Source organism: Sceloporus undulatus, chromosome 7 (genome assembly GCF_019175285.1).
Source record: "Sceloporus undulatus isolate JIND9_A2432 ecotype Alabama chromosome 7, SceUnd_v1.1, whole genome shotgun sequence".
Lineage (NCBI taxonomy): Eukaryota > Metazoa > Chordata > Lepidosauria > Squamata > Phrynosomatidae > Sceloporus > Sceloporus undulatus.
In genome coordinates, this window is record NC_056528.1 from 12,140,898 (window position 1) to 12,167,115 (window position 26,218).

At 48.4% G+C, this 26,218-nt stretch overlaps 1 protein-coding gene across 7 annotated transcripts in view; it reads left to right on the plus strand.

Annotated features, from left to right (window-relative positions):
* LOC121936844 (DAB2 interacting protein) overlaps positions 1 to 26,056 on the plus strand; it is a 145,049-nt gene extending 118,993 nt beyond the window's left edge. For 4 of the 7 annotated variants that reach the window (XM_042479492.1, XM_042479488.1, XM_042479494.1 and 1 more), the window contains 11 exons: positions 5,547 to 5,691; positions 6,200 to 6,344; positions 6,942 to 7,178; positions 9,036 to 9,237; positions 10,376 to 10,554; positions 11,680 to 12,592; positions 14,823 to 14,975; positions 18,110 to 18,315; positions 19,122 to 19,209; positions 20,341 to 20,411; positions 25,515 to 26,056. In XM_042479492.1, coding sequence (XP_042335426.1) covers positions 5,547 to 5,691; positions 6,200 to 6,344; positions 6,942 to 7,178; positions 9,036 to 9,237; positions 10,376 to 10,554; positions 11,680 to 12,592; positions 14,823 to 14,975; positions 18,110 to 18,315; positions 19,122 to 19,209; positions 20,341 to 20,411; positions 25,515 to 25,632 — 2,457 coding nt within the window. In that variant the 3' untranslated portion in view covers positions 25,633 to 26,056. Of the gene's footprint in view, positions 1 to 5,546; positions 5,692 to 6,199; positions 6,345 to 6,941; positions 7,179 to 9,035; positions 9,238 to 10,375; positions 10,555 to 11,679; positions 12,593 to 14,822; positions 14,976 to 18,109; positions 18,316 to 19,121; positions 19,210 to 20,340; positions 20,412 to 22,298 lie in introns of all 7 variants that reach the window. The other 3 variants (XM_042479489.1, XM_042479491.1, XM_042479493.1) reach the window with 3 other exon arrangements.
* Positions 26,057 to 26,218: the final 162 nt, after the last annotated feature.

The window sequence follows — 26,218 nt, forward strand, 5'->3', positions numbered from 1 at the left end:
TCACACGACGGGTGGAAGGTGCAGTACCACCTCCTGGACAGCCGCGCACATGGTGGCGCTGCAGGACCACAAAGTTCAAGTCCTAGAGAGGATCTTCCGTAGGGTACAGGCAGGGAATGGCTGAACTCTGGAGTCCACAGCTCAAAAGCATTTCTGAGTTCTTGCAGATTGCTTTAATATCACACGCTGTAGATGTTAGCAAAATAGAGTTGACTTGGGTGGGTTCGATTTCCAATTGTTGTGCTTCCTGATCTCCAAATGAAATCTTCCTTTGGTCCAAAAAGGTCTAGCATTGTTGTAACCTAAAACTTCAATTGAGCATTTAGAAATACATTTTAGTTATCCCGTGAAAAGGGGCAGGAAGGGCATCCAAAGGAAGGCAAACACAGCGAATAGAAGAGGTGTTCCTGATGGGAACATTGTTCAGTGTCTTGACCTCTGCAAGGCTAAAAATTTGGGGGGATGGTGGGTCAGTTGTCCATCTGTCCATCCTTCCCCACCCCTCAGTTCGTGAGCTGAAAAGCGGTGTGGGATTTGAGCCATGCCTTTGCTATTAGTGGAAGAGGCAGCCATGCGTTTCTGCTCCCTCCCCTTCTCTCTGCCCAAAGAGAGAGGCGAGCTATCTGATCATATTTTTTATAAGAGCCGTTAGTCCAGCTAATTATGACTTTAATCAATTTTACGAGCAGCGCACACACACAAACGCACGCTCCCCTCCTCTCGGCAGTAATTATGTTGTTTGAAGATGGTGCGACGGGTGAGTGGCAGCTCCAGAGATAAGTGGATGTCTTCTCCTCCCCATTTCTCCGCCACAACAACCGTTGTCTTGTACACAAAGTGGCATTTCTAAGCATCCCCAGCAGAGCCATTTTGTCTCCTTATCAGGCGTTTCTATTCAAGGAGACACCAAACGGATGCTGGGTTTGAAGGGGCCATTCGCCCGCCCTCCGTCCGCTCCCTTTGGGCCATTTGTGGCCAGTTGGCATCTTCACATCCATCTCATTTGCCGTTTCTCATCAGATGTAAGTAAGAATTCATCACACCAAATCGGAAACAGTTCTGCTACAAGATGGGGGGGAAGTCTTAAACATTTTAAGGTGATCCTCATGGTCAGTCACCTCCTCCTTGGTCCATTTATCTCATCCATCAGCCATTTGGGCTGTGGCATTCTGGGAGTTTTAGGATCTTCCCTGGTTTGCGAAGGACTCCTCAGAGCTCTCAAATTCAGAGTCCTTGCCTCAGGAAGGCCGGAGCTGCCACCTCTGCCTCCACCACTCATGACAAATCTCGTATTGACATCTGTCCGAAGGGGGTTGTTAGCGAGTGGGGTGACATCTGGGCCGCTCTCCGCCCCACGGCGCACTCTCTCAGCCCCCCTTGAGCCTACCATGGCCCCTCTCTGCCCCTTGTCCACCCAAAACCCAGGGGGTCTGCCTCTTGCCCTCCCAGGGGGATCGGGGTAGTCTTTCAAAGACACATTAATCTCATTGCTTTTTATCAGTGAAAGCCTCTTAAGGTCAATCCTGTTAATCGGGATGGCTGCTGAGGCGGACCTGATTATTTCAAAGTCAATCTTGTCCCCTGTCAGTTATACGGCTGGAGTGGGACTACATCTCTCTCCGCCAGGGGTCTCCTCCTCCTCCTCATCATCCTCAACATCATCATTGGCATCATTTTTCTAAACCTAACATCCCTGCACTGCCATGTTGAGCCATCCAGAGCTTTCATTTTTGCTTTAAAAGGCAAGAAGAAGCATCTTGGGTCAAGCCAGGAGGTCCATCTAGACAAGAACTTATTTCATTTCATTTCTATGCTGCCTTTTGCCCAGAAAGGGGCCCTAGGCAGCTCACAGAAGTTAGAAACTTTTTGACCACAACTCACAGAATCCCCCAACCCAGCATAGCCAATGTCTTCATATCCAGCCTCTGTATTTGCTGGGAGGGGTATAGTTCAAAAGAGTAACTTTTCCAAGCTCTTGTCCTAGGCCCAGCAGTATCCATCCATCCATCCATACACCTTTCCCCCAAACTAGGAGCCAAGGCAACTTACTAGAGAAGAGAATCTATGTACAATTTTTAAAAAAATCTTCTTTTTGCACAGTTAGTATTAATAAAGACGCTACAAGATCCCTTTGACTCAAAGCATGTAAGGTTAAAAACCTTTATTAAAAGCCGAGATGAAAAACAGTATTAAAGTAACACACTTAAAACACGTTCACAATGTTACTTTACAACAAAGAATAAAAGCGGCATCCGGTGCAAATCTTCTAGGAAGCAGATGAGGAAGGCCCTGGTTGCTCATTTCTCCTCTGAGACGGGGCTTGATTTGGGACCCTGCTTTTGGGCATCTTTTGCCATAGGGCCTTGGTTTCGTTCTGTAGGGAAGAGAATGGAAGACCAGGGACTCTCCTCCAGCTGTGCTCCTTGCAATGTTTGGCTCATTTCCAGATTATGGAGCCATCCGGCTCCTTGGCCACAGTCCTGTCAGTGACCTAAGTTGCATTACGCAGATTGGCATGCATCCTGTTCATTGGCATACACAGGCATAAGATGCACCAAACATGGGAGATGCTTCTTTTGGACAATGCACAACAGTTGGCCTATACAGAGTTGTGCATGCGGGACCATTGCACATGCACTAGTACATTGAAGTGCAGAGTAGTGTGTGGATGTGATTTGGCTTTGTGTGTGCACCTACTTTTCAGGTCTCCTGCTGATTTATGGGGACCCCATGAACTTCACAGAGTTTTCGAGGAATCCTCGGAGGTGGTTTGAGCAGTCCCTTCCTCCAAAATAAAGCCTATAGTACCTGGGGTTCCTTGGTGGTCTCCCATCCAAGGACTAGCCCTGCTTAGTTCCAAAATAGGATGGGATCTGGTGCCGTAAGGATATGTAGACCATGGATCTTTCCTTAGGAATTTGGAAATCTAGGCTGAACTTGCTGCAGCCATAGACGGACTTAGTGAAATTTTCATTGATTTACTGCATTTGTTTTGCAGTGGAGGGAATCTTCTGCCTTCCAACCATATTTGATATTATTAAATATTAAACAATAGGAAAAGAGTGTGTGCCCCACTTTGTGGCTTAAAAGGCAATATTCATCTGAGTGGCTGAAACCATTAGGCTCATCTGTCAAGCCATCCTCTCTCCCACGCTTCCAGTAGCCTGGAATGTCTTTTGGGGGATAATTACTAAATCATTACTCATAGTTAACTAGCATTATGCTTTTTAAAAATGCCATCAAAATGTTTTTACATGTATCTGCTCATTGATCACCACATGATTGACGGATTGATTGACAGATAGATGGATGCGTGGATGGATATATGTTTCAAGTATTAAAAATTAAGATTTAAAATGTGAATGTGGGGGGGGGGGAAACAAACCTGATTTTCCCATTCCCTTCTGGAAAGGATAAGTATTCTTTTTGGAGGGAAAGCAGCCATGGTTTCTTTAAAGCAGTGGTTCTCAACCTCTGGTCCTCCAAATGTCTTTGACTTCATCTCCCAGATTCCCTCATCATTGACTATGATGGCAAAGGCTTCTGGGTACTGAAGTCCAAAACAGCTGGAGTATCAAAGGGGGGTTGAGGACCTCTGCTTTAAAGGAAATGTCATTCCATGGGTTGCCATTCTGGAACTATCTCTAGAAGTGGTTTGCTATTAAATCCCTGTCCTCAATGTCTCTTTTTGACATTCCTCCTCTGCCCAAATTGGAAATGTCACTTTACTGGGAAAAGAAGCCAGGTTCGGTTTGTTGTTGTGAGCTGCCCTTGAGTTGATTTTGAATCATGGCAACCCTGTGAAGGAGGCCTCTCCAAGACCCCTTGTCTTCAGCCTCTCTGCTCAGGTCTTGCACATTGAGGCCCATGGCCTCTCCAATTGAGTCTAGCCATATGGCATGCGGTCTTCCTCGCTTTCTTTCTCCTGCCTTCCATTTTTCTTAGCATCATTGCCTTTTCTCATGGTGTGTCCAAAGTGCAACAGCCTCAATTGATTCATCATTGCTTCCAAGGAAAATCTGGACTCAATCTGTTCTGGGACCCATTTGTTTGTCTTTGGGGCTGTCCACAGCATCCTTAGCACACTTTTCCAGCACTGTATCTCAAGTGTATGGTTATCTCTTGGGGGAAAGGGCATGGAAGTTGTGCCCTCAAAAGAGCTTTGGATGAAGTGGCTTTCCGCCCGCTTCCTTGCTCCGCTTTCTCAGATTCCCTCTTGCCTTGTCTCTGCGCTCCCTGTTGCCTCCTTTTTCCTCCACCGTTTCAATTGCCATCAGCCCAAGAAAGGTGAAGATTCTTAATGAGCGGCGCCCGACCTTGGCATTGCCCAGCGAGGCTCTCCTGTCATTCCCTCAACAGATTAATTATCTCAAGAGAAAGAGAGCGCTGGGTTTTGCAGCCTCTCCTTGGACCTGGAGTTTGGCCATTCTTGTCAGATGGAGGCTGGTTTGGCCAAGCAAGAAGAGGGGTCTGACTCTGGGGCTTTGGAGGAGAGAAAGAGCCATAGGGATCCTTGTTGCAGAGGCTCCGTCTTCCTCGGCGTTGACGTAATGTGTCAGAGAGGGCAAAAACGCTTCTACGGCTGGAGTTATTCCAGGAACAAAGTCTTTGGTGAGTGTCTTTTAAGGAAGGAATTACTTGCTGGTTGTCTTCTCAAAAGAAACGGAACATGATTCTTGCAATTATGCACAGTTTTCGGGAAGATTGTTTGCAATTCAGGACGTATTCTGGGCAAAATTTGTGTGCGCTTGTTTTGTGCAGAAAAACAGCGTTCTTTCTACAAGAAAGAGCGTTTAAAAAAATAATGGGAAATATTATTTTCTGCAGAGAAAATACCGTTTACTCTCAGGAAGTGGAAAACAATGTTGTACCCAGCAAGCCCCAACTGCAGCACTTCCCACATACGACACAGAAAATGATGTTTTCTCTGCAAAACAATCGCATGCAAATATTTTGTAGAATTATTACTATTATTATTACTATTATTACTATTATTTATATCCCACCCTTCTCTCACGGCTGAGACTCAGAGCGACTTACAATATTAAAAAACACCATACACTTAAAAACATGCAAAAATAGTATGCTAAAATAGAATTAAATTACTACAATTATTAAAACAAATTCAATCAAGTTTAAAAAGATTAAATTGCTTATAAGTCCCAAGCTGCGAAAATTCACACAAGTCCAGGATCCTTTTTATCAGCTTTTCCCGATACTTAAAAAACACATTTTTCCAACCATTTTTCAAATATTCAAAAACAAACACACACATGTATATATTAATTACATTTGTCACATCACTCCTGGCCTTTGACTGTACCTGCCTGGGGCTGATGGGAGATGTAGTCCAAAACATCTGGAGGTCACCAGAAAAATGAAAGCAGCTGTAGAATGTAAATCGCAAAAATAAGCAAGTGGAAGGGAATAGCAACGCAGATTATGGGTGCAGTAAATATTTCATGTTTAGGTGAAATGGGAGACACTGCTATGGGATTCCTTTTTGATTTGGAGACACTGTTGACCGCATGGTTTCCTTTCTCCAGGATTTCTTGACCGACCTCATGATGTCCGAAGTGGACCGCTGTGGCGAAAACGAGCACCTCATTTTCCGAGAGAACACCCTCGCCACAAAAGCAATTGAGGAATACCTGAAGCTGGTGGGGCAGAAATACTTGCAAGATGCATTAGGTAGGTCTATCATGTACTTATTAAAGGGACGTGTCTATTTCCAGGCCACTTATGTGTGTCCTGCTGCTTCTGAAGCACTGCAGTCATGGCAGATCTTGGACAAGTTCCTGGATGATTGATTCCAGAAGTTGCAGTCCCCCAAAAAGAGGGAACTTGTCCAAGCTCTCTGATGCAGAGATTGTGTCCATATTTTGTTTCTCCTCAGTGATCACCTTGATACAATTTGGGAAAGCTCACAAACAGAACATGGGGGACAAGAGCCCTTTTCCTGGTTGTAGGTACCGCTGTCCTCAGAGGTAGATTGCCACCAAATATGGAGGCTCCATTCCTACTTAGCATGGCCAATAAGACTGTAAGAAGCAGGGCTCTCCTTTTAGTAGCTACATCCCTCCCTCGGGAAACCCAAGTCCTGTTGCTGCATTTTGCACTTTCCTTTGCACTCTTGCACAATCACTGTAGCATCACACAAACTCAAGGTGTGCCTGGCTTGTCCTGTTGCTGTCCTCAGGCGAGTTTATCAAGGCGTTGTACGAATCAGATGAAAACTGTGAGGTGGACCCCAGTAAATGTTCGTCCTCGGATCTCCCCGAACATCAGAGCAACCTGAAGATGTGCTGCGAACTGGCCTTCTGCAAGATCATTAACTCCTACTGGTCAGTGCTTTGCGCTGGTGGGGATGGAGGGAGGTTTGGGAAGGGGATTGGTGATTCCCAAACTTTGGCCCTCCTGATGTTTTGGACTTCAGCCCCCAGAATTCCTGACAGTTGGCCAAGCTGGATGGGGATTCTGGGAGTTGAAATTCAAAACACCTGGAAGACCAAAGTTGGGAAATCACTGCTTTAAACAGAGAGGGTTTCCTGTTACTGTATTTCTTTGAGTGGTCATCTGCGAATACACACAAATGAGTTATATCTGTGCCTGCGCAGAAAGCTCAGGAGCTTCCTGCACAGGTGCAGATATAACCCATTTGTGTGATTCACAGAGACCACGAAGAAGAAATATATTTCCCCATACATTTAATCTTTTTGCACCTTATAACCATCTTAATTTGCAAAATTCCATAATGGAGAACCATTCTTCTTCTATTGCATTTACATCTTTGTGATTCAAGCGACAGGCCAATGTATCCATTGCTATCGTTTCCAATAGTTTAGACAGCCAATCATCTATCCCTGGCATACAGTAGATAATATTTTTTTAAATGAGTGTGAAAAGGTAAATGAAGCTGCTGACATAGCTCTGCTCTGCAGCGTCTTTCCCCGGGAGCTGAAGGAGGTCTTTGCCTCATGGCGCCAGGAGTGCAGCAGTCGCGGCCGGCCGGACATCAGCGAGCGCCTCATCAGCGCCTCCCTCTTCCTGCGCTTCCTCTGTCCAGCCATCATGTCCCCTTCTCTCTTCAACCTGCTCCAGGAGTACCCCGATGACCGCACAGCGCGCACCCTGACCCTCATCGCCAAGGTCACCCAGAACCTGGCCAACTTTGCCAAGTAAGCCTCTCCTTACAATTCCTCTCTCTTTTTCTCAGAGCGATGGCTTTATTGCCAAGCTCCCTCCTGTCCAGCAACTGGGCCTTTAACTGGTCAGACTTGCACGGCTGGAACCCTCTCTGTGCAGTGACACTGGTGAAACCATGTTTGTGCTGGGAAAGTTGTACTTTCTTGCTCCTGGTGGAAGTGTGATATCTAAAACAGTCCCGAGTCTGGAAAATTCTGGGCATTTTAGTCTTAAAAAGTTAATTTTCCATGCTGTGAACCTGCAGCCCTCCTGCACAGTCATAGCGTATTTATAAGCTTATGTACTGAGTAAGACCTCTGGTCTGTATGGTCACTTGGGACTACAACTCCCATTGGCCCCAGCCAGTATCCGGCAGGCACAAAGCAGATAGGTGTGGCAATATGGAGCCATATCTGTCTGGAGACATTGCAGGATTGAACTTGGCACTGTGAGCCAGGATTATGGAAGGGCAAAGGGAAGGCCTTACTCACAGGCCTTAGAAACTGGGTCCAGTTTCAGAAGCTACCTTTTGGGTTGTGGCAAGAACGTGATGGGAGCCAGGACGGGGAACCCTTTGTACCCAAAACTCGGCTTAAGCCCTTCCCTGCCTCCCAACTCTCGCATCCCACAGTTATGAATTTTTAAAGCCCCTGAAACCAAGAGGATCAGTTCAGGAAAAAACAGCCGCGCTGTCAGTTTTCTAAACTAAGCCCAGAGGTTTGGTGGAAACAAAGGAGAGAGGGAGGAAAAAAAAGAAAGATTTTGCAAAATCTCTCCGCTGGCTTTGCTCAGGCAGACTGAGCAGCTTATGCTTAAAAAATAAATAACAATGTAGAGGCAGCCTCACCAGCAGCAAGGTTTCTGAAATGCTGGGAGACAGTTTGCAGGCTAAAGCGTCTTAAGGCCAGCTCTGCTTGAGCAAGGGAAGATGGACAGCCGTGTCTCACGAGTTGACAGGATCCACCTGCCTCCGCTGCCACAGCCCCAAATCCCTGGCTGGCCCTCGAAACACACAAACACAAAACAGCTTTTAAATTTGGCAGCACCCCTTTGGCTCAGGAGGCTTTGCAACAGGAATGACCTTGTCCTCCCCTTGGGTGCAATGGCCGGAGGAGGACAGGACTGTGGTGGTGTTGGTGAGCTTTGACCGTATCACTCAGGGTGGCCTGTGACTCCCTTTGCAAAACCCACTCCTCACAACCCTCATCTCCTTTCGTGTGGACCCACGCAAGTCTAGGGTTCTCTAGTCTGGTCCAGTTGGATCCGGAAGAGGACAAACCCTACAAAACCTACTACCCATGGTGTGATGAGGGCCATTTTCAGACCTAGGTCCTGAGGTTCGAACAGACCTGGAAGGAAGCAGTTCCACATACCCATCTCTTCATCCAGTCAACCTTACAGCATGCAATAGCCTTCTGCAAGCTGATATTTTCATGGACCGAATTCACCTTCCCCTACCTTTGACAAATATGCTTCCAGAGTCACTTGGGAGTGGGCAACAGGGGTCTTCTGTTTGCACAAACCCAAGTCTCTCTGTAGAGTAGTCCATCGCTTGCCCTTTAACGCAGATTGAGGGCAGTAGAGGAACGCTGCAGCCGAGGGCATCTTTTAATGATCCATCATTCGGAGGGCCATCAAACACTCATTAGAAGCACTGACCTTCCCGTCCATCCGCAGGTGCCGGCTTTGAAGGGAGAAACGTGTCGGCCGCCGGACATTAGCACACCAGTTAATTAGTTTTCTGCCAGCTGTGCACACAAACTCCGCGCATGTCCCTCTGGCCTTTGCCGCTGATGGCTCACCTTTGCCAGTTGTACCCAAGACTCCCTCCTGTGCTTCTTTTGTCACAGGTTTGGCAGCAAAGAGGAGTACATGTCCTTCATGAACCAGTTCTTGGAGCACGAATGGACCAACATGCAGCGCTTCCTCTTGGAGATCTCCAACCCAGAGACGCTTTCCAACACGGCAGGCTTTGAAGGGTACATCGACCTGGGCAGGGAACTCTCCACCTTACACTCTCTGCTCTGGGAGGTTGTGGCTCAGCTGGACCAGGTAAGGAGTCCTGAACACACACACACACACACACACACACACACACATATATATATATACAGTATATATATTCCTCTTTGCACATATCATGAGAAGACGTGTTTTTATTTTGTGCCTTCAAGTCAATTCCAACTCATGGAGACACTACTGTGACCCTATCATGAGGGTTTTCTTGGCAAGATTTGTTCAGGGGGAGTTTGCTGTTTTTGCCCAAGCACCCAGTGGGTTTCCATTGCTGAGCAGGGATTTGAACCCTATTCTTCACTGTGCCATGCTGGCTTTCAAGAATGACTGATTAGGAAAGCCAATGGACATGATTCGGTATCACGGCACATGTTGTGTAACTTTACATGGACTTTGCTACATGGCAGTGGAGGCTAGCGCCAAAGCACATCAACCATAGGGGAACCTCTTGTACAACTGGCCCCAACTCAGACCATGAGTTGCTGCAGCTATGGGGAGAGGGGGACAAAACTTGGACATTGCCACTCCAAATATGAATTCGCTGTTGTTGCCTTCATGCCATTTATGACTAAGCCAATGCTAAATCAAACGTATTGGGGTTTTCTTGGCAAGATTTGTTCAGAGTTGGGTGGTTACCATGGCCTTCCTCAGTGGCTGAGAGAGCAGAGCATGCCCAATGGGTTTCCAAGCTGAGTGGAGATTCGAACCTTAGTCTCCTAGAGTCGTAGTCCAGCAGTGAGATCACAACACCTTATTAGCTCTCACAAAATAAGAATTATGCTCCCCTCACGAGCTTTTCTTGAACCCCCACATCCCAAAGGATGAGACACTGGAACTCCTCTTTGTTCTCTTTGGGCACTTTGACTTTCCCTTTTCAACTCTTTAGAAATGCCCAACTGAAGTTTTAGGATGAGTGATCCTCCAACTTTAGTCCCCCAGATGTTTTGGACTTCGGCTCCCAGAATTCCTGATTATTGGCCAAGCTGGCTAGGGCTTCTGGGTGCTGAAGTCCAAAGGACCTGGAAGACCAAAGTTGGTGAACTACTATTTTACATTATTGCAATGCTAGAAATTTGAAAAAGGTTTCATTTGGAAGGGGCAGGATTCTTACTTAGGGGGCACCCCACTCCACCCTTGTGACTACACCAAGCCCACGGCTTGTCTTTTGCCACAGAGCACCGCAAACAAACTAGGACCCTTGCCCCGCATCCTGAGGGACATAAACTCTGCCCTGAGCAACCCGTCCTGTGTGCAAGTCTCCGTCACGGCGGATCACACCGCCTCGACGCCAAACGCCAGCAACAGCATCTCGGTGGGGCTGCAGAAGATGGTGATCGAGAATGACTTATCTGGGTAAGAGCGGAGCACAGAGAATGAATGCAGCGAGGCAAAGGGGGGAGCTTGGGTAGAGCAAGGCTGGCCGAGGCAGCCCCAGAGGATCGTGGGGTGGGAGGAGCGAGTGGCCCAGGGGGTGCTGGGAGATTAGGACCTGTCGACAGGGGGCCTATTGGCCTGCCCTGGGACCCTAGCGCTATTTCTGCAGCTTGCCAGTTGAAGATTTGGGAAAAGGCAAAGCAAACAAAACTTAGAGAAATCAAAAGGCTCCCTCCCTGAGTGAGAGACGGAGAGGTTCCAGAGGGAAGCCGGGTGTTATGTAATTGTTTAATTAGGGAACACAGGGAGAGAGAGAGAGGTGTGAGGGGAGGGGGGCATTGCTTTGTAAGGGGAAGGCTTTATCTTCCCCAGCAGGAGGTAGGAGACGTTGCATGGAGCGACGATGCAGAGGGGAAGGTCTCTGGGCAGACTGCTCTGTCAAAACAAGGCATCTTTGATCTGGGGGGCTCAGAGCATGCGTTGCTGCAAAGCCCCCTCTGGGCCACCCATTGCCTCCTCCATTGGAAATCAATGGCTGTATAACCCATTTCCCCATGACACCTCTGTGTGGGGTGTTCTCAATATCTGTGTGCATTTCTTCCCTTTTCAAAAGTCTAAGATGCTTCTCCTAAGGTTTGGTTTCAGGGAACGAGAAATTTTAAGCGAAACTCTCTTGGTGTTTCCAGCCCCACCACTCTTGCCTTTGGCTCCCGGGTTCCTTTGCAGTTAAGACTGAAAGACCAGTTTGGAAGACAAGTGGAGGCTGTGAAGGTCAGCCAAGGGGCAGAGTAGGGGGTCCTTTCCCAAAATCAGCACACCAGCTTCCTCCTCCTCTTCCTCCTTTAAGATGTAGGGAGCTCTTCCCATTCCCACCAGCCGCGCATTGCTTGACCCGGCACATGCCCGCGCCTGAGCATCAATGATGCTTTTTGGTTTTTGTTTGGCTCGCTTGCTTGCTTGCTCTCCTGTAACCGTGGGCTGCTGCCTCCGTGTAGCGTCCACAGCTCTCTCTTTCTATCTGTCTCTCAGTCCTCTCTGCTCCTTTCTTTCTTTCTTTCGTCTTCCTTTTCCTCTTCTCCTTATGCATTTTTATTTCCCCCACAGTCTGATAGATTTCACACGGTTACCGTCTCCAACCCCTGAAAACAAGGACTTGTTTTTTGTCACAAGGTCTGCGGGGGCCCAGCCCTCGCCTGCCCGGAGCTCCAGTTACTCGGAGGCCAATGAGCCCGAAGTCCAGATGTCCAACGGCAGCAAGAGCCTCTCCATGGTGGACTTGCAAGACAATCGGATTTTGGACGGTGGGGCCATCGGGCCCCCCGGCACGATCGAGGCGTTCAATGAGAGCCAGTCCTCTGTCGGGCAAGTCCCGAGCCTCTGGGCCACACGAACTCAGCAGAACAACGTGGCCGCCATGGCCACCGTGCGCCGGGCGGGACAGACCCCGACCACCCCCAACACCGAGAGCGCCCCCGGCCGGCCCCAGCTCTTGGCCCCCCTCTCCTTCCAGAACCCGGTCTACCAGATGGCAGCGGGCCTGCCGCTCTCCCCCCGGGGCCTGGCAGACTCTGGCTCCGAGTGCCACAGCTCCCTCAGCTCCCACAGCAACAGTGAGGACTTGGCAGCGGCCGCCGCGGCAGCCACCATGACCACTAAGCACGGCTTTGGCAATCCCCCTGTGGCTGCCACAGAGGACTTCAACCGGCGTGCGGGGGAACTGGCCCGGCGGCAGCTCTCGCTGACGGACAAGGCCGGTCAGCCCACCATGCCCCGGCAGAACAGCGGGGGTCCCCAACGGCGGATAGACCAGCCGCCCCCTCCACCCCCACCCCCGCCCATCACACGGGGCAGGACCCCTCCCTCCTTGCTCAACACCATGCAGTACCCACGGCCCTCCAGCGGGGGCATGCTTTCATCTTCGCCCGACTGGCCGGGCAGCGGCGCCCGGCTCCGGCAACAGTCCTCCTCCTCAAAGGGCGACAGTCCAGAAATGAAGCAGCGCACGATGCACAAGCAGGTCAGTGAGGGGAAGGCCACAAAGAAGTTGGGGGGCAGATGTTGATCCTTGGGGCAGCTGGACAGAAGATCCGGGAGTAGAGCAGGGAGGGCAGTGAACCCCAGCCATCCAGGACAGCAGGTGGGGCCCCCTCCTATGGTGCCCCGATGATGCCAGCTCAGGTTTACACTCTACAGCAGCGACTGGTGGTCCCTCCGTTTTGCATCTCTCTTTGCCATCCAGCTTGCTGCTTTGCCCGTACATGTGCCCGCTTGCCCATCCCATGCCACGCTGAATCCAGTGCCATCTCACAGGCTCCACTGCCGGATGCCAAAAACGTTTTAACCGGCAACAGCTGGAGAGAGAATGGTCACTTCCTCCATCCACATCCATCCAGAGTTATGCTCAGGGTAATTGGACCAGGAAAATGGTTCCTGTGGGACACTGCTTGGGGTGACTGAGGTTGGGGGCTCAAAGGGTTTGACCCACCAGGCAGCAGGAGCTGGGGGCACCAATGGTGGCAGGATGGTGCATCCTCACTGTGTTTTAGTCAGAATTTGATAGGAGCAATCCAAGGTTCTGAGTCACCTCTGGGGATAGAGTTCAGCACCTTGGACCATTCCCTTCAAGTTCAGTCTAAAACTCAAGGACAATTCACTGCCCCATTAATAGGGGGCCAGACTGAGAGAATGGTAGCAGAATTGGGTAGCAGAATTGTGTTTGTGGCTGATGCTGCAGCCCATTTTGATGTTCATCTGCCTCTTTTCCAACTATTAGCGGCTAACATGATAAAGTAATGAAGCAGCTTGTTCATTTTCAACCATGCTAATTGTTGTTTGAGAGCCAATTATGCCCTTCCTGCCATGGACGCTGGTTGGAAATGTGAAGGACCGTCTCTTGTGCCTAAGGGGCGGCTGTTACCACTTAGCTCGTCCTTCTTTAATATGGCGCCCACCAGATGTTTTGCCCTACAGACTAGAATACCCCAGCCACTGGCCCTGCTGACAGTGGCTGATGGGAGTTGTAGTCCTAAACATCTGGAGGAAGTGGTTTAGTGGGTGTCTCCTATTCAAACCCCAGCTCAGCCTCAAAAAGATGAGGGAACCATATGGACGCCACCATTCTTTCGCCTCCTGATGCTCCAGTCTAGAAATGTAACTCTTTGCAAACTTCGTTCTCAGAGTCAAGAAAAAACCAATCAGTTTTCTCCCTAATACTGTATGTGAAAGTCTCTGAAAATGCAGAGTTTTGGATGAATAGTCAGAGTTTGGAGATTACTGGCTGAGATCCCCCATCACAGCATAATATTCTGTCAACACATCCTCCCTGCCTCCCTCTGGGGCTACTGCTTATCAGTGGGGCGATGAGGGGTGGGGAGCCCAAATTTAGATCAAGAAATAGCAGCGGGACTTATCTCAAAGGGGAAGAAATGAGAGTGCGATGGATGTTTTCCTTCCCCCAGAACCCAGACCATCCCTAGGCAGAAGTCCCTCCTTTTCCCATTGGCAGCAATACCTCCTAGGATTTAATGGCTGCCAAGGGTATAGTTTGTGGATGGACCACAAAGGCAAGTGAATAGCAAGTTAAAGGATTAACTTCAGATATGAAAACGGAACATGTTTTATAGTTTTCTTGTGGGTTTTTCAGGCCATGTGGCCATGTCCTAGAAGAGTTTATTCCTGATGTTTCGCCAGAACATGGTCACATAGCCTGAAAAACCCACAAAAAACTGGATGCTGGCCATGAAAGCCTTCAACTTCACACTGGAACTTGCTTTGAGATAAGAAGCACCCCTAAATACATATTGGGGCAGTAGCTTTATTAGACCAACCTAAACTTTGCCCACATATACACAGTCATACACTTCTCCCAAAAACTTTGCAGTCTTTCATAATCTCCAAGCAAGGTCAGAACTTGAAAATGTTGCTTTTTTAGAGTACAGCTCCCAGACTTGCCAGTTGAAGTCCAAAAAAGTAACTTTTTCAAACTCTGGACATGCGGTTACCAAAAATACCCCAAAAAGTGTGGGAAGGCAGTTCTGGTCTGGGAAAGATTGGGGTTGGCGGGTCACCCTCAAGACAGCAGTCGTCTCCAAAGGCCCCCAAGCGTTGGGTGTTTGGGGCACGCGGTCTCTTCTCTCGCTCGCTCGCTTCATGTCCATTTCGGTCTCCACTCCCTCCCCTTCCCCCTTTTTCTTTCTTCCTTTTCTCTCCCTCCCTCTTTGTCGCTATGGTTGTATGTTTCATTGTAGGCCCCTTCACCCGTGCATCCCAATGCCCTGGACCGCACAGCCGCTTGGCTTTTGAATATGAACGTGCCATTTTTAGAAGAGGAGAACAGTGACCCAGAGCCCAAGCACAGGGATAAGATCCGGAGTAAAGACGAGTTCAGCCAAGGGGAAAAGGTAAAGCCGGACGGGGACGCCAAGGAAGCGTCTCCAGAGCAAAGAGAGCAAAGAAAGAGGGACTGAGAGAGAGAGCCGTTACCTTTCAGAAAGACCTCTGCTCTCCCTTCTGCCTCCATTCTCAGGAGCTCTCAGGGTGCCCCTAAGGAGATGGGACATGCGCCACGTGCGCTCCTTTTGTGCATTAAAATTAGGACACTTCTCATGCAACATGAAACACACACACAAATACATAGTGGCGGAATTGCATTACACAGCCCTGTCCCAAACCTCAATGGAGCACAGTGTAAGTGGTCCAGGGGCCAATGTGCATGACCAACAGACCGACAAGATTTTGTGCAGTTGCCATGCAGAGTCCACAAAGGCAATGTGTAGAGGCCATGGATTTTCTCATGGGCAACAGTTTCATGTGCCCAACTTCGCTCACACCACCATCAGTTGGGTACAACCGCTGTGCATTGTCCAAAAAGAAAACCACCGCATGCACAGCACAACTTAAATCTGAATACTGTATAACACTAATAGGCTGCCAGACTAATATGAAGTCTTACCACTCTCCAGCCCAATCTAGATGAAAACCATCCTTCACTGAGTTTGGAAACTTTCCTTCTTTGGCCTACAAGTCCCAAAATCCCACAGGATCGTCATCCAAAAAAGGAAACATTCCAAGCTCTAATATACTAAATGGCCCAGAGGAGACCAAAAACATAGTGAAGAGCATGATTTGGGGATCGTGAAGATGTCAGCCACAGACGCTGGCAAAATGTCAGGAACAAACTCTTCTAGAACATGGCCACATAACCCGAAAAACCCACAACAAACTATGAATGCTGGCCATGCAAACCCTCAATTTCACATAGTGAAGATGTTGCCCACACTCATCCAGAGGGTGTTTAGTGGCATTCGGAGACCCCAAAATAGGAGGTTTTTTTAAAGGGGATGTTGTAGGGCAGGAGTGGCCCTTTGGGGGTTTCCTGTGGGGCAAATGAAGTCCCCTACTTTGCTATGGTTGCCCACCCGGCCTTAATGCATGGTCCATTGTCTGCTTCTCATCCATCTCTGCCCCTTTTGGCTCTTCCGTCTGCCCAGCCTCTTAGCCAACATCTTTTGAGGCATTTACTCAGGAGCAGTGATCCCACTGCAGCTCTTCTTGGGGTGCCTATAACACCCAGGTTTGCAAATGCAAACTTCCCTTTCCGCTACCCAAAGCTTTCTTGTGCTTTATTTCTGACAAAACACGGCAGACAAAGATAGCAGCAGCCACTAAAGAAACCTCATCAGAAAACCTCCTTTCTCAGAAGAAGAAGGGAGATCTCTTCCATTCCCATCTCATCCCCCGAATTGTGCATCCTGATCACACCAGACTGTTGACAATCCTGGGAACCAACTTTGGTGTCTGATGTAAACTGTCAAGATAGCTTTCAAACAAAAATCGGATGCCCAAAACCCCACTCAAATCTATGAAATGCCCCCCCCCCCCCCTGCCAAAGCTCAGATTTACAAATAAAATAACATTTTCTCTGCCCTTTCAGTAACCTCAGGTTTAAAAATAAAATCACAACAGTTTCTCAGAATCGTTGCGTGTCTGCCATGTTTGGATCAATGCCACAACAGACTCTGCCTGGGAACATTAGCAGGCGCATTAACATGTTAATGCTAATTTGGCGAGGGATTCCAATCCACCGAATGCCGAACATCCAGGAATTTAATTGGTTAGTTATTTCGTTAAATCGTTAAACTTTACGGCCAGAATCCTGTTGGGGACTTGCGTCTGCGTGAGTAGACTTGCATCCGCAGGAATTAGAACTGGGCTCTTCTGCAACGTCTGTATCCAGGAAAAGTCTGCTGTTGCATTTCTTAGGGCCTCTGCCACATAACTACTAAGTGTACAGTTAGGATAACGTACACAATGATGGTGGATTCCAGCCAACAGCATTACTCAGGGTTGCAGGAAATGCGCCATAACAGGTGAACATAACAAGAAACATTAAGACAAAGGTGTCTGCTCTTTCAACAATTAAAATCAAAGCATTTCTAACTTATTGCTGAAATAAAAACATTCAACAAATTGGGGGGTGAAATTAATTTTTGACTACTGTATATGCTCATGTATGAGTCTATAAATGTTAGTCACCCAAAAAACCTATGTCGACTTATCCACAGGTCAGTGCTAAGTACAGTCAGCCCTCCGGATTTTTTAATCCACAGATTCAAGCATCTACAGCTTGAAAATGTTTTTAAAATATATAAATCACACAAAAAGCAACCTCTTGATTTTGCCATTTTATATAAGGGAGACCATTTTACTATGCCATTGTATTTAACGGGACTTTGTACATTCTTTGGCACTGCTTTCCTTTGCTTCATCCTTGACATCCTTTGTTACAGGCACCTAAATTTTACCCTCAACTTATCCACAGGTCAGACCAAAATCTTTAATTTTGCTCCCATAACCTGCCCTCAACTTATACAAGAATTCAATGTATAGTCGGGTATATACAGTAATTATTCCAAGCTCAGTTTTAAAAGACAGGAAAACTCAGCCCTTCCTGGGAACCTGAGAGTTGCTCCCTTACCTGGGAGTAAGCCAGAATGAACTCAGCAGGAATAAACTGCTCTGTGGTTAAATGTCATTGGAGAGAAACCATTGCTCCAGGTCAGCTTTGTCCTCTTCCTTGTAAAAACCTACTTTATGCTCCACTGTTGCTTTGGGTATATGGATCCCATGGTTGCCACCAGTCAACACTCAGGTCCCTATGCTTTCTGAAGAATCAAATCCCTGACCATAGAGCTCCCCACAAATAGACATACAGGGGCAAAACACTCCCAGATAGACTCCCCCAGGGCTGTCTAGCTTTGCCAAATTCTCATATCATGATCAGTTGCATTGGAAACATGCTCGCCCTCCCTGCTAATCTGTGGCTTTCCCTATGGAGCATGGCCTAGCTTTGCAGATGGGGGCATGGCTGCCCACCTGGCCCAAAGGGGAAGACCGGCCGCAGGTGAAAGGGGCGCCAAGTGGCCAGTCAGGGTGGATTTGTTTGCTTCTTCGGGGAGGTCAGCGAAGGCAGAAGATGATGGTGGCAACCCAGACGCCAACGTTTGCCCTTTGCTTGCCTCCCTCTTCCCTGCAGCAGTATCAGCAGGACGTGGTGGTGCTCCAGGACAAGCTGCGCATATCCAACAAGAAGCTGGAGGAGTATGAAGCCCGGTTCAAGTGCCAGGAGGAGACAACCCAAAAGCTGATGCTGGAATATCAGGCGCGGCTGGAGGAGAGCGAGGAGCGGCTGCGGAGGCAGCAGGAGGACAAGGAGATCCAGATGAAGGGCATCATCAGCAGGTAGGAGCCGCCCAGACCCTGGTGCCCACAATGCCAGTCTGCCCTGCAAGAAGCAATCACAGATTGTTATGAACAAAAGCCCACCTGCTGCACTTAGGTTTCTAGTCCTCATGTCCATAAAACACACAAATGTTCTGTAAAAAGAGCTTGCAGCAGGTGCCTCATCCAAGAGGCAAGACCACAGTCCTCCCAATTAACGGCAACTTGACAAATGTGTAACCCCAGTTTTACTACCTTTCAAAACAGAGCCACTACCCTTTCACTCCCATTGCTTAGTACGATCCCCCTTTCCAAAAGCACCATACGAAACAATTATCCATCTCAGACAGCCAGGCAGATTTGTTGTATAACCGCTGGCATTTGATCCCTTCTGTCATTGGCATGTGGCCCCTGAGAATTTAATTTGGCTCCTAGGGTCCTGAAGGTGTTTCACCAACAATGGTGGCCAGTGACTACCATGTTGGGAGGCAGTAAATCTGCTCTGAATTTGGAGAGGATCTGTCTGGGATACTGATTTAGCCTCTGGATAACTCTGTTAAATCTTGGATTCACTCTACTTCTGGATTCACCCTCCGTGGTTCACTGGTGTTATTCCAGTTTCTTATCCAAAGATAACTTCCCTGCTTTGCTTTGGCTTCTTCCAGGCTGGGAGCCAGAAATATCATTTGAGGGAAAGCATGTGATTTTGGAAAGGAGGAGGCACACTGGTGGTTGTAAATCAGTACGAAAGGGCAGCACAGTTTTATTAACAAGGAAAGCAACGCTTAACCTTAAAATGGTGTCTGATTTCCCGCTCACCTCCCCAGGCTGATGTCGGTGGAAGAGGAGCTGAAGAAAGACCACGCGGAAATGCAGGCGGCTGTGGATTCCAAGCAGAAGATTATAGATGCACAGGTATGAGGAGGACCCAGGCAGGCAGGTTAGCAAACACACTGCCAAGCCAATGCAGAAAAGTATCCAACAAGGTCCCTAGTACAAACCCACTCTTTGTGTAGCACGGAACAGCTGCTAATGTTGTCCAAGGACTTCAGAAACCCCAACTCATTACAAATGGGAACCCCAAAACAAGACTTCTGAGCCTGAAAAACAGTGGTGGAGGGAAAGGGAACAACTCTAACCAATTCTGGGAGAACATAGCCCTCCAGATGCTGTTGGACCACAATGCCCATCAACCTCAGCCAACTTAGTCACTGTTGAGGGATGGGAAGTTGCAGTTGATGAAGACTACATAGTGCTCCTCCTGCACAATTCAGCAACTCCAGCATAGCCAGAGTTTCCACCTGGGTTGCCACCATCTTAAATCTGTGCCTCTGCCATTGCACATGGCCCCATAATGCAGAGACAGAGGAGCCTTTCTCAGTGCCATTTGCACATGCTGGGCTGCAAAGGAGAGGCAGGCGAGCTCCATTTGAAGGTTGCAACCTTCTCCGTCGAGGGGGAGAGCAAATGCTCGGGGCAGGGAGAGGACAGAAAGGGGGAGAGTTATCCGAGTGGCCCAGCGGGGATTTGCGTAGCGTCTCATTTCAAAGAGGTGGCCCTCTTCTGCAGCGCTTCCATCATTAGCGGCAATCAGAGAAGCTGCTGGCCGATGCAAAGACGCCGCTTGGCTGATCTCTTAATTAGTCTCTGGGCAGCATTCAATATCGGGAATCAGACAAGTCACCCGGAGATCTTAATCAGCCGGCTGCAGAGCGCTTCTGGGGAAAGGGCCGGGTTTTGCAGTGTACAGATCTTGAAATTTGGGCAGTTTTGAAATCCTGATGAAGGGGGACGCTTAGATGACATTTTGGGAGAAGATTTTCATATCAGTTCATACACAACCATATACAATGGCGTAGCAAAATGGTGTCTCATATAAAACAGCAAAATTAAGATTTGCTTTTGTGCATGGTTGAGTCCATGGATGCAGCATCTATGGCTATAGAGGGCCGACTATATTCTTTACCTCCCTACTCATAAGAAAGACAACTGACCCGGACTCTCTCTCTTCTTTCTTTCTTTCCTTTCTTTCTTTCTTCCCCACAGGAAAAGCGCATTGCCTCCCTGGATGCTGCCAACGCCCGCCTCATGAGCGCCCTCACGCAGCTGAAAGAGAGGTACAGCACACAGACCCGTAACGGGATCTCCCCCACAAACCCAACTAAATTGCAGATTACAGAGAACGGCGAATTCCGAAACAGCAGCAATTGTTAACCCTGCTGCCAGAGAATGAGATTTTTGAGAGAGAGAATGAGGAATAGAGAGAGAGAGAGAGAGGAAAGACCCCGGCCCAGAAAGAGAGAAAGAGAGCGCAAGCGCAGCAGCGGCAGGTGGGTTGAACCACATTGTAGGGGTCTTTGGTGCCCCCCTAAACCCCCCCAGGGGTGATAGGAAGATCTATGTCCCACAACCCTTTTCATCGTCAAAGATGGCTGGCATGACCAGAAACACTGAGGTGCCCCCCCACTCCCCTACGTTCAAGGGATGGCATCAAGCAACGGGCAGAGACGGACGTTGCCATCTGTAGCTGCGACCATTAAAATGATGATGAGAAACACATCCCACGGAGGAGGATTTCTGAGTGAAGGAGACCCTCTTTTTTCCTACTCCGAGAGATGCGCCACTGGGCAAGCCAATCGGAGCCTTGAGGGAGAAGGACGCAGGCTGAAAGATGGGTGAATGGAACTACTGCAAAAACCAAACACAAAATGCAGAACAGGCGCCTCCTCTACAAGTCCTATCATCCCCTGGTGCGCATGGTCTGGCACAGAAGCATCCCCAGGGAGCCCTGCCCTGCTGTGCTGCTCCGGGCCATTCTTACTAACTCTGTTCCACCACCAGTCAAGCGATAGACCAACCTTTCTGTGGCATCCCTTGTGTTGGATTTTATCCTCTCTCACAGCCGTAGGTCCCAGGTTAACAGGTTTCCTTCAGAGGGAAGAGGCAGCACTGGGCACCAGGAGCTGTTCCCCTCACTGCCACTTTCTCCTCCTCCTATCTTTGGGGTGCCCCACTCAGTGCCACAGATTACCCTTCTTCCTCCATGCCAGAGGTAGCGCTGGGTGGGACTTGTGCAAACTTCCAGGTGTCCTTGGACATCTGCACCCAATAGTCCTATTATAGCCCAGTGGGGAGTAGAGTCCAGCAACATCTGGAAGGCTGCATGGTTGCTAGTCCAGCTCCATGGAAGATACCAGTTACTCACAATTGGGTCTTCAGACCAACCATGTTGTGGATGGAAGCTACACTGAGCCATACTCCGTGTGTCTCTCACCCCACAGTAGATTCCTGGTAGCAAGTTAAGCCGTCTCACTGACTGCCTTAAACTTACTGGAAATGGCAGCCAGATGATAAAGGGGAATGGGGACACACACACACCCACCAAGGCCAGGCCTAACTCTTAGCAGATAGAGGTATTTTGTACCCATGCCATTGACAGCGGCCTTAATCCTACCAGGGAAGGCCACTTCTGGCCAGCTTCATTTGTAAAAGGGGACATCAGCTTCACTAGGCCAGTCTATTTGTGCCCAAAATCAACTGGCACAAAGGGAAAAGGGGAGGCAGATTATTGCAAAGAGCAAGAGGCCACTGGGTAGCGATGGGTGTGGAAGGAGACCCTGAGTTTCCACTTCTAGCGCAGAAAGCACCAATGCAGAGACTTGGTGGCAAAGACTTGGCTTTGCACTTGGAGTGGACCAGGTCCAGTACTTTGTGTCTCTCACATTTAAACAGCCAGGTGGCAGAAAAGAAGCAACAACTATAAGTTTTGCCACAAAAGAATGGTGCACAACGCCAGCCAGGACTGAGCGACCTGCATCTTGGGCCAAATTGTTCAGCGGGGGGATTTAACCCTAGCCTTGCCATAAACCCATTTCTCCCCCCACTGGTTATTAGAAGGGCTGTTTTGAGGGAAATGCATAGTCTGAGAAGGGGGGAAAAGAAAAAACTTTTGGCCTACCCAAGAAGCATGAAGATCGGTAACGCCTATCTCTTTTCTTTCACAGTATGCGTTAGGAATAAAAACAGTCAAAAATCAAAAGCAGTCCACTTTCTGGAGTACTATCCTCTTTTAAGGGGGAGTGGGTGCTGCGTGGGAAGTTAACCTGCTCGAAGGCCTCAAAAGGGACTAACCAGCAAGGACAGCGGCCTCCGAAAAGTGTCTCCCCTTTTCAGGATCGCTGGGCAGCCGTTGGCCACCATTAGCCACTCCCAAGGGAGCCTTCCTCCTCCTCTTCCTCCCCCCAGTGTCCTGGCTAGCTGAGGGCCAGCGGCATGGCAGGGTGCACGCCCCTACTAACCTCCAAACGGCTTGCGGGTGGATTGTGCGCATGTCCTCCTCCATGCCAAGCCCAGGGTGTGTTTGCAGGGGGTAGGAGGCAAGGCAGTCTGTGGCGGGGCCACAAAATAGCCACACAGAACAAAGCGCTGGGAAGAAACCAGGACGTCCTTGGATTCCACGTGGCTCCAAAATGCTTTTTGGCACAGGGCTACGTTGGCACGCACCTGTGGTGTTTCTTAAGTTGCCTGGTGCTTAGCACAAACCAGCCGCCCTTCCCAAGCCCACCGATAACATGGTTTCAAACCTAATTTTTAAAAAACAAGCCTATTCCGTGCCACCATCGCCCACGGGACTGAATGATCTGGACCTGTCCGACAATCACGTTCCTTTGCTGCAAAGGAGATAGAGGTTTGACCCCTGCAAGGTGCTTGCCCTTTCCCCATCCCACCCCAAAATCACAACCCAATGTGTGCACCAGGAGGATTATTTTAAGTACACAATGCCAAGGAAGAACATGTCAACCCTCTCTGTAGACTTTAAGGGCTTAAAAACCCTAAAGGCACCAGATCCTTTCTGTTCTTGGAAGCCAAGGATGTTCAGTCCTGGTTAGTACTTGGATGGGAGGCCACATGGGGCTGTAGGCTCCATTTCAGAGGAAGGATCTGGCATAACCACCTCTGAGCCTTTCTTGCCTAAGAAAACCCCATGAGATTGATAAATCAACAGGAGACTTGGAGACACAGAGCCATTCACCCACAGCCCATCTCCCCAAATGAAAACCAGGACACAAAAAACTGAATCTCTGGTGGGAAGCCCTCCTGCAAAAGGCCTCCCCCAGAATGGCCAGTTTAGGTTTTTTGCATCTGATGGCTGCCTTAAAAGGCCATTTGCGGAGGAGGGTTTCATGGGGCGTTTGGGCCAGAACAATGCCCCCCCCATTGACCTGAGGTCTGCTGCTGTTGAATGGGGGGTATCTTTGGGTTCTCACGTGGGGATGGGTCCCTCTTGCACAGCCCTCACCATTTGCACACACAAGTTGCACAACCCACACAAACGGGTTGTTTGCCAAATGCCCATTAGCGGATCTCATTGCACAGCGAGTGACCAAGGAATAAGGACCTCTTTATAAAGATGTACCCAGGCATGTGTGAACAGGGGACTTGCCCACCCCCCAAATCCCTCTCCCAAAATGGTTCACCTATAGAAAACAATGCCCCCTTGGAGCAGTCAAAGGGTTCCTTTGGTGCAACCGGGTCTTTTGCCATTTTTGAGATCTTTTGCCATAAGAACTTGTTCTATAATTCAAACAATCTGTTAAGAATTTATTTTCTTTAAAACATTAATGGTGGTGATACATAGATCATTATGAACAGACGTCATACTGTTTCATATATTTTTTTGGTAATGCAACAAACACAAATATGCTTGAATGTATGATTGTAATGTGCCATTTTCACCTAACGAAAGTGATTTTGGTTCCGACGGTTCTGATACTTTGCCTATTTTCCAAATGGTGTTTACTGCTACATCATGGGAGGATATGAGAGGGAATTGGGTTTTGGTGCCACTGACGATATGCAACATTTCAGATCTGTATAGTGGATCTGGTTTTCTGGGTTGGACAGTTGCTGGCATCCAATGCATCCTAAGAGAAGATTGTTTCTGATATAGCCTTTTATTTTGAACAACAAGGGAGTTATTGTTGTTGAGCAGGAAAGCTCAAGAGAGACAGCAATGGACTTCCAAGAGGTGCCAGAAACATCGGGGACAACAACAAAAGCCATGCCAACGCCATACCCTTGCCCTCCTCTGTTCTTTGCATTATTGGGGGGTATGACAGGGGAGCAAGCCATGCGCAAAACCTGCTGCTCTGAGCCATTGCCTCCCCCCCAAAAAACACGGATGTATGACTTCCCGAAGGAGGGCCTGTATTTAGAAGCCAAAGGTTTATGAGAATGTATCTGTGAGCATGGATGGCATTCCCTTTTCGCCCCACTCCTCAACACACAAAGACCCCTTCGGAGCTTAACCAGGTCCCTAGTTGTGAGTTATTTCTCTAGCTTACATGGGATTCATGAAGCGGAGAGCCCAAATATCCTCCCTTAGCACTCACAAGCCAAGAAACAGGTACGAAAAATGCCTTGTTTGGGCTATGGCCGAGACCCAGGAGCCAGCATGGTGCGGTGGTTTGAACGACTCTGGAGACCAGGGTTCAAATCCCCACTTGGCCATGATCTTGTGCAATGGCAAATCCCCTCTGAACCCATCTTGCCAAGGAAACCCCAGGAGAGGTGTTTGCCTTGGGGTGGCCATATGCCAGGAACAACTTGAAGGCACACAACCACAAAGAGGCAAGCTGGTTTAGTGAAGGATGCTGGGTTCTGGAGTGGCCTCTGTGCTGCCCACTTCAAGGGCCTTTGACGACAAGAGAGGTATGCCCAGAGGTCTCCCATGGTTGGGTCCCTTTTCTGCCTGATCCATGGCTACTCCAGTTGTGTCTAACTTTGCATTAAAGCGAACCCCAGGCGAAACAGCAAAGCCTTAGCTGTCCCCATAAAACATTTCCTCCTCTGCCTTAGAGAACAAGTAAACCCCAAGTTGACATACTAGGGTCCTAGGTGCAAAAGGAAACCCAACAGATGGCTGTTGTTCTCTAGCCCTCACCTCTCCTCTGCAGACTTTCCCCTCTCTCTTTGCCCTTTCTTCCAAGTGCCACAGAAGAGTCTGTTCCCATGTGCCCACGTCCGTTTGGAAACCATATCTGCCACATTGGTTTCCGCACATAGTAAGCCTCCAACATGGAGACCAAGGGCCTAAGTGCTCCTTGCCTTGAAAGAAAGGAAACTGGGCCAAAAGGGACGGCGCCTGGGACTTTATCTCTGAGTTAAATCCAAGGAAGATGGACATTACTTTAATCCAAAAGGACTTTCTTTTTTTCCAGTGCCACCAAAACAAGGACTCTTCCCAAGTCAAGCTGTATATGTTCCACGTTTTTGGCGCCCGATCGGTGTCCGACTCCATGTCTTGGGTCCCCCCTCATTTGCATCACTGTGTCTTAAAATTATATATATATAAATATATATACTTATATAAATACCTCCCTCTCTTTCTCTCTCTAATCTCTCTGTATATCTGCTCCGGCCAATATTTGTTCCTGTTGCAGCAGTTTGAAAATCAAAAAAACATGTTTTATACCCTTATAAAGGAAAGAAAAAACCAAGCAAAAAATGAAATGAATTTTTTTTTGTAATTATGTTTAAAATAATAACGGTAATAATTATGATATTATTATTAATCATATGAAGCTGTGGGCAGGACTTGGTTGACTCTCCTTCAGCCTCTTTTAAAACAAACGAACAAAAACCCAATGTAATAATGTACAGAGAAACTAGTTGGTGTTGGGGGAAAGAAAAAACTATGTGGCTGTGCAATTTATGTACATTTGCAATTAGAAGAGTATTAAAGATTTATTTAGCTATTTTATTCCTGCTTCTTTCTGTGGGACGGATAGGAAAGGCCTGCTTTGCTCAACGCCGTTTCTGAGTTCGGTCAAACAGGGAAAAGGTCTTTTCTGGGGAAACAAGGTTTGGATGGCATTTGGTTTGGGACCTACATCTTCACGAATGGCCCAACGTGCAGAAAACT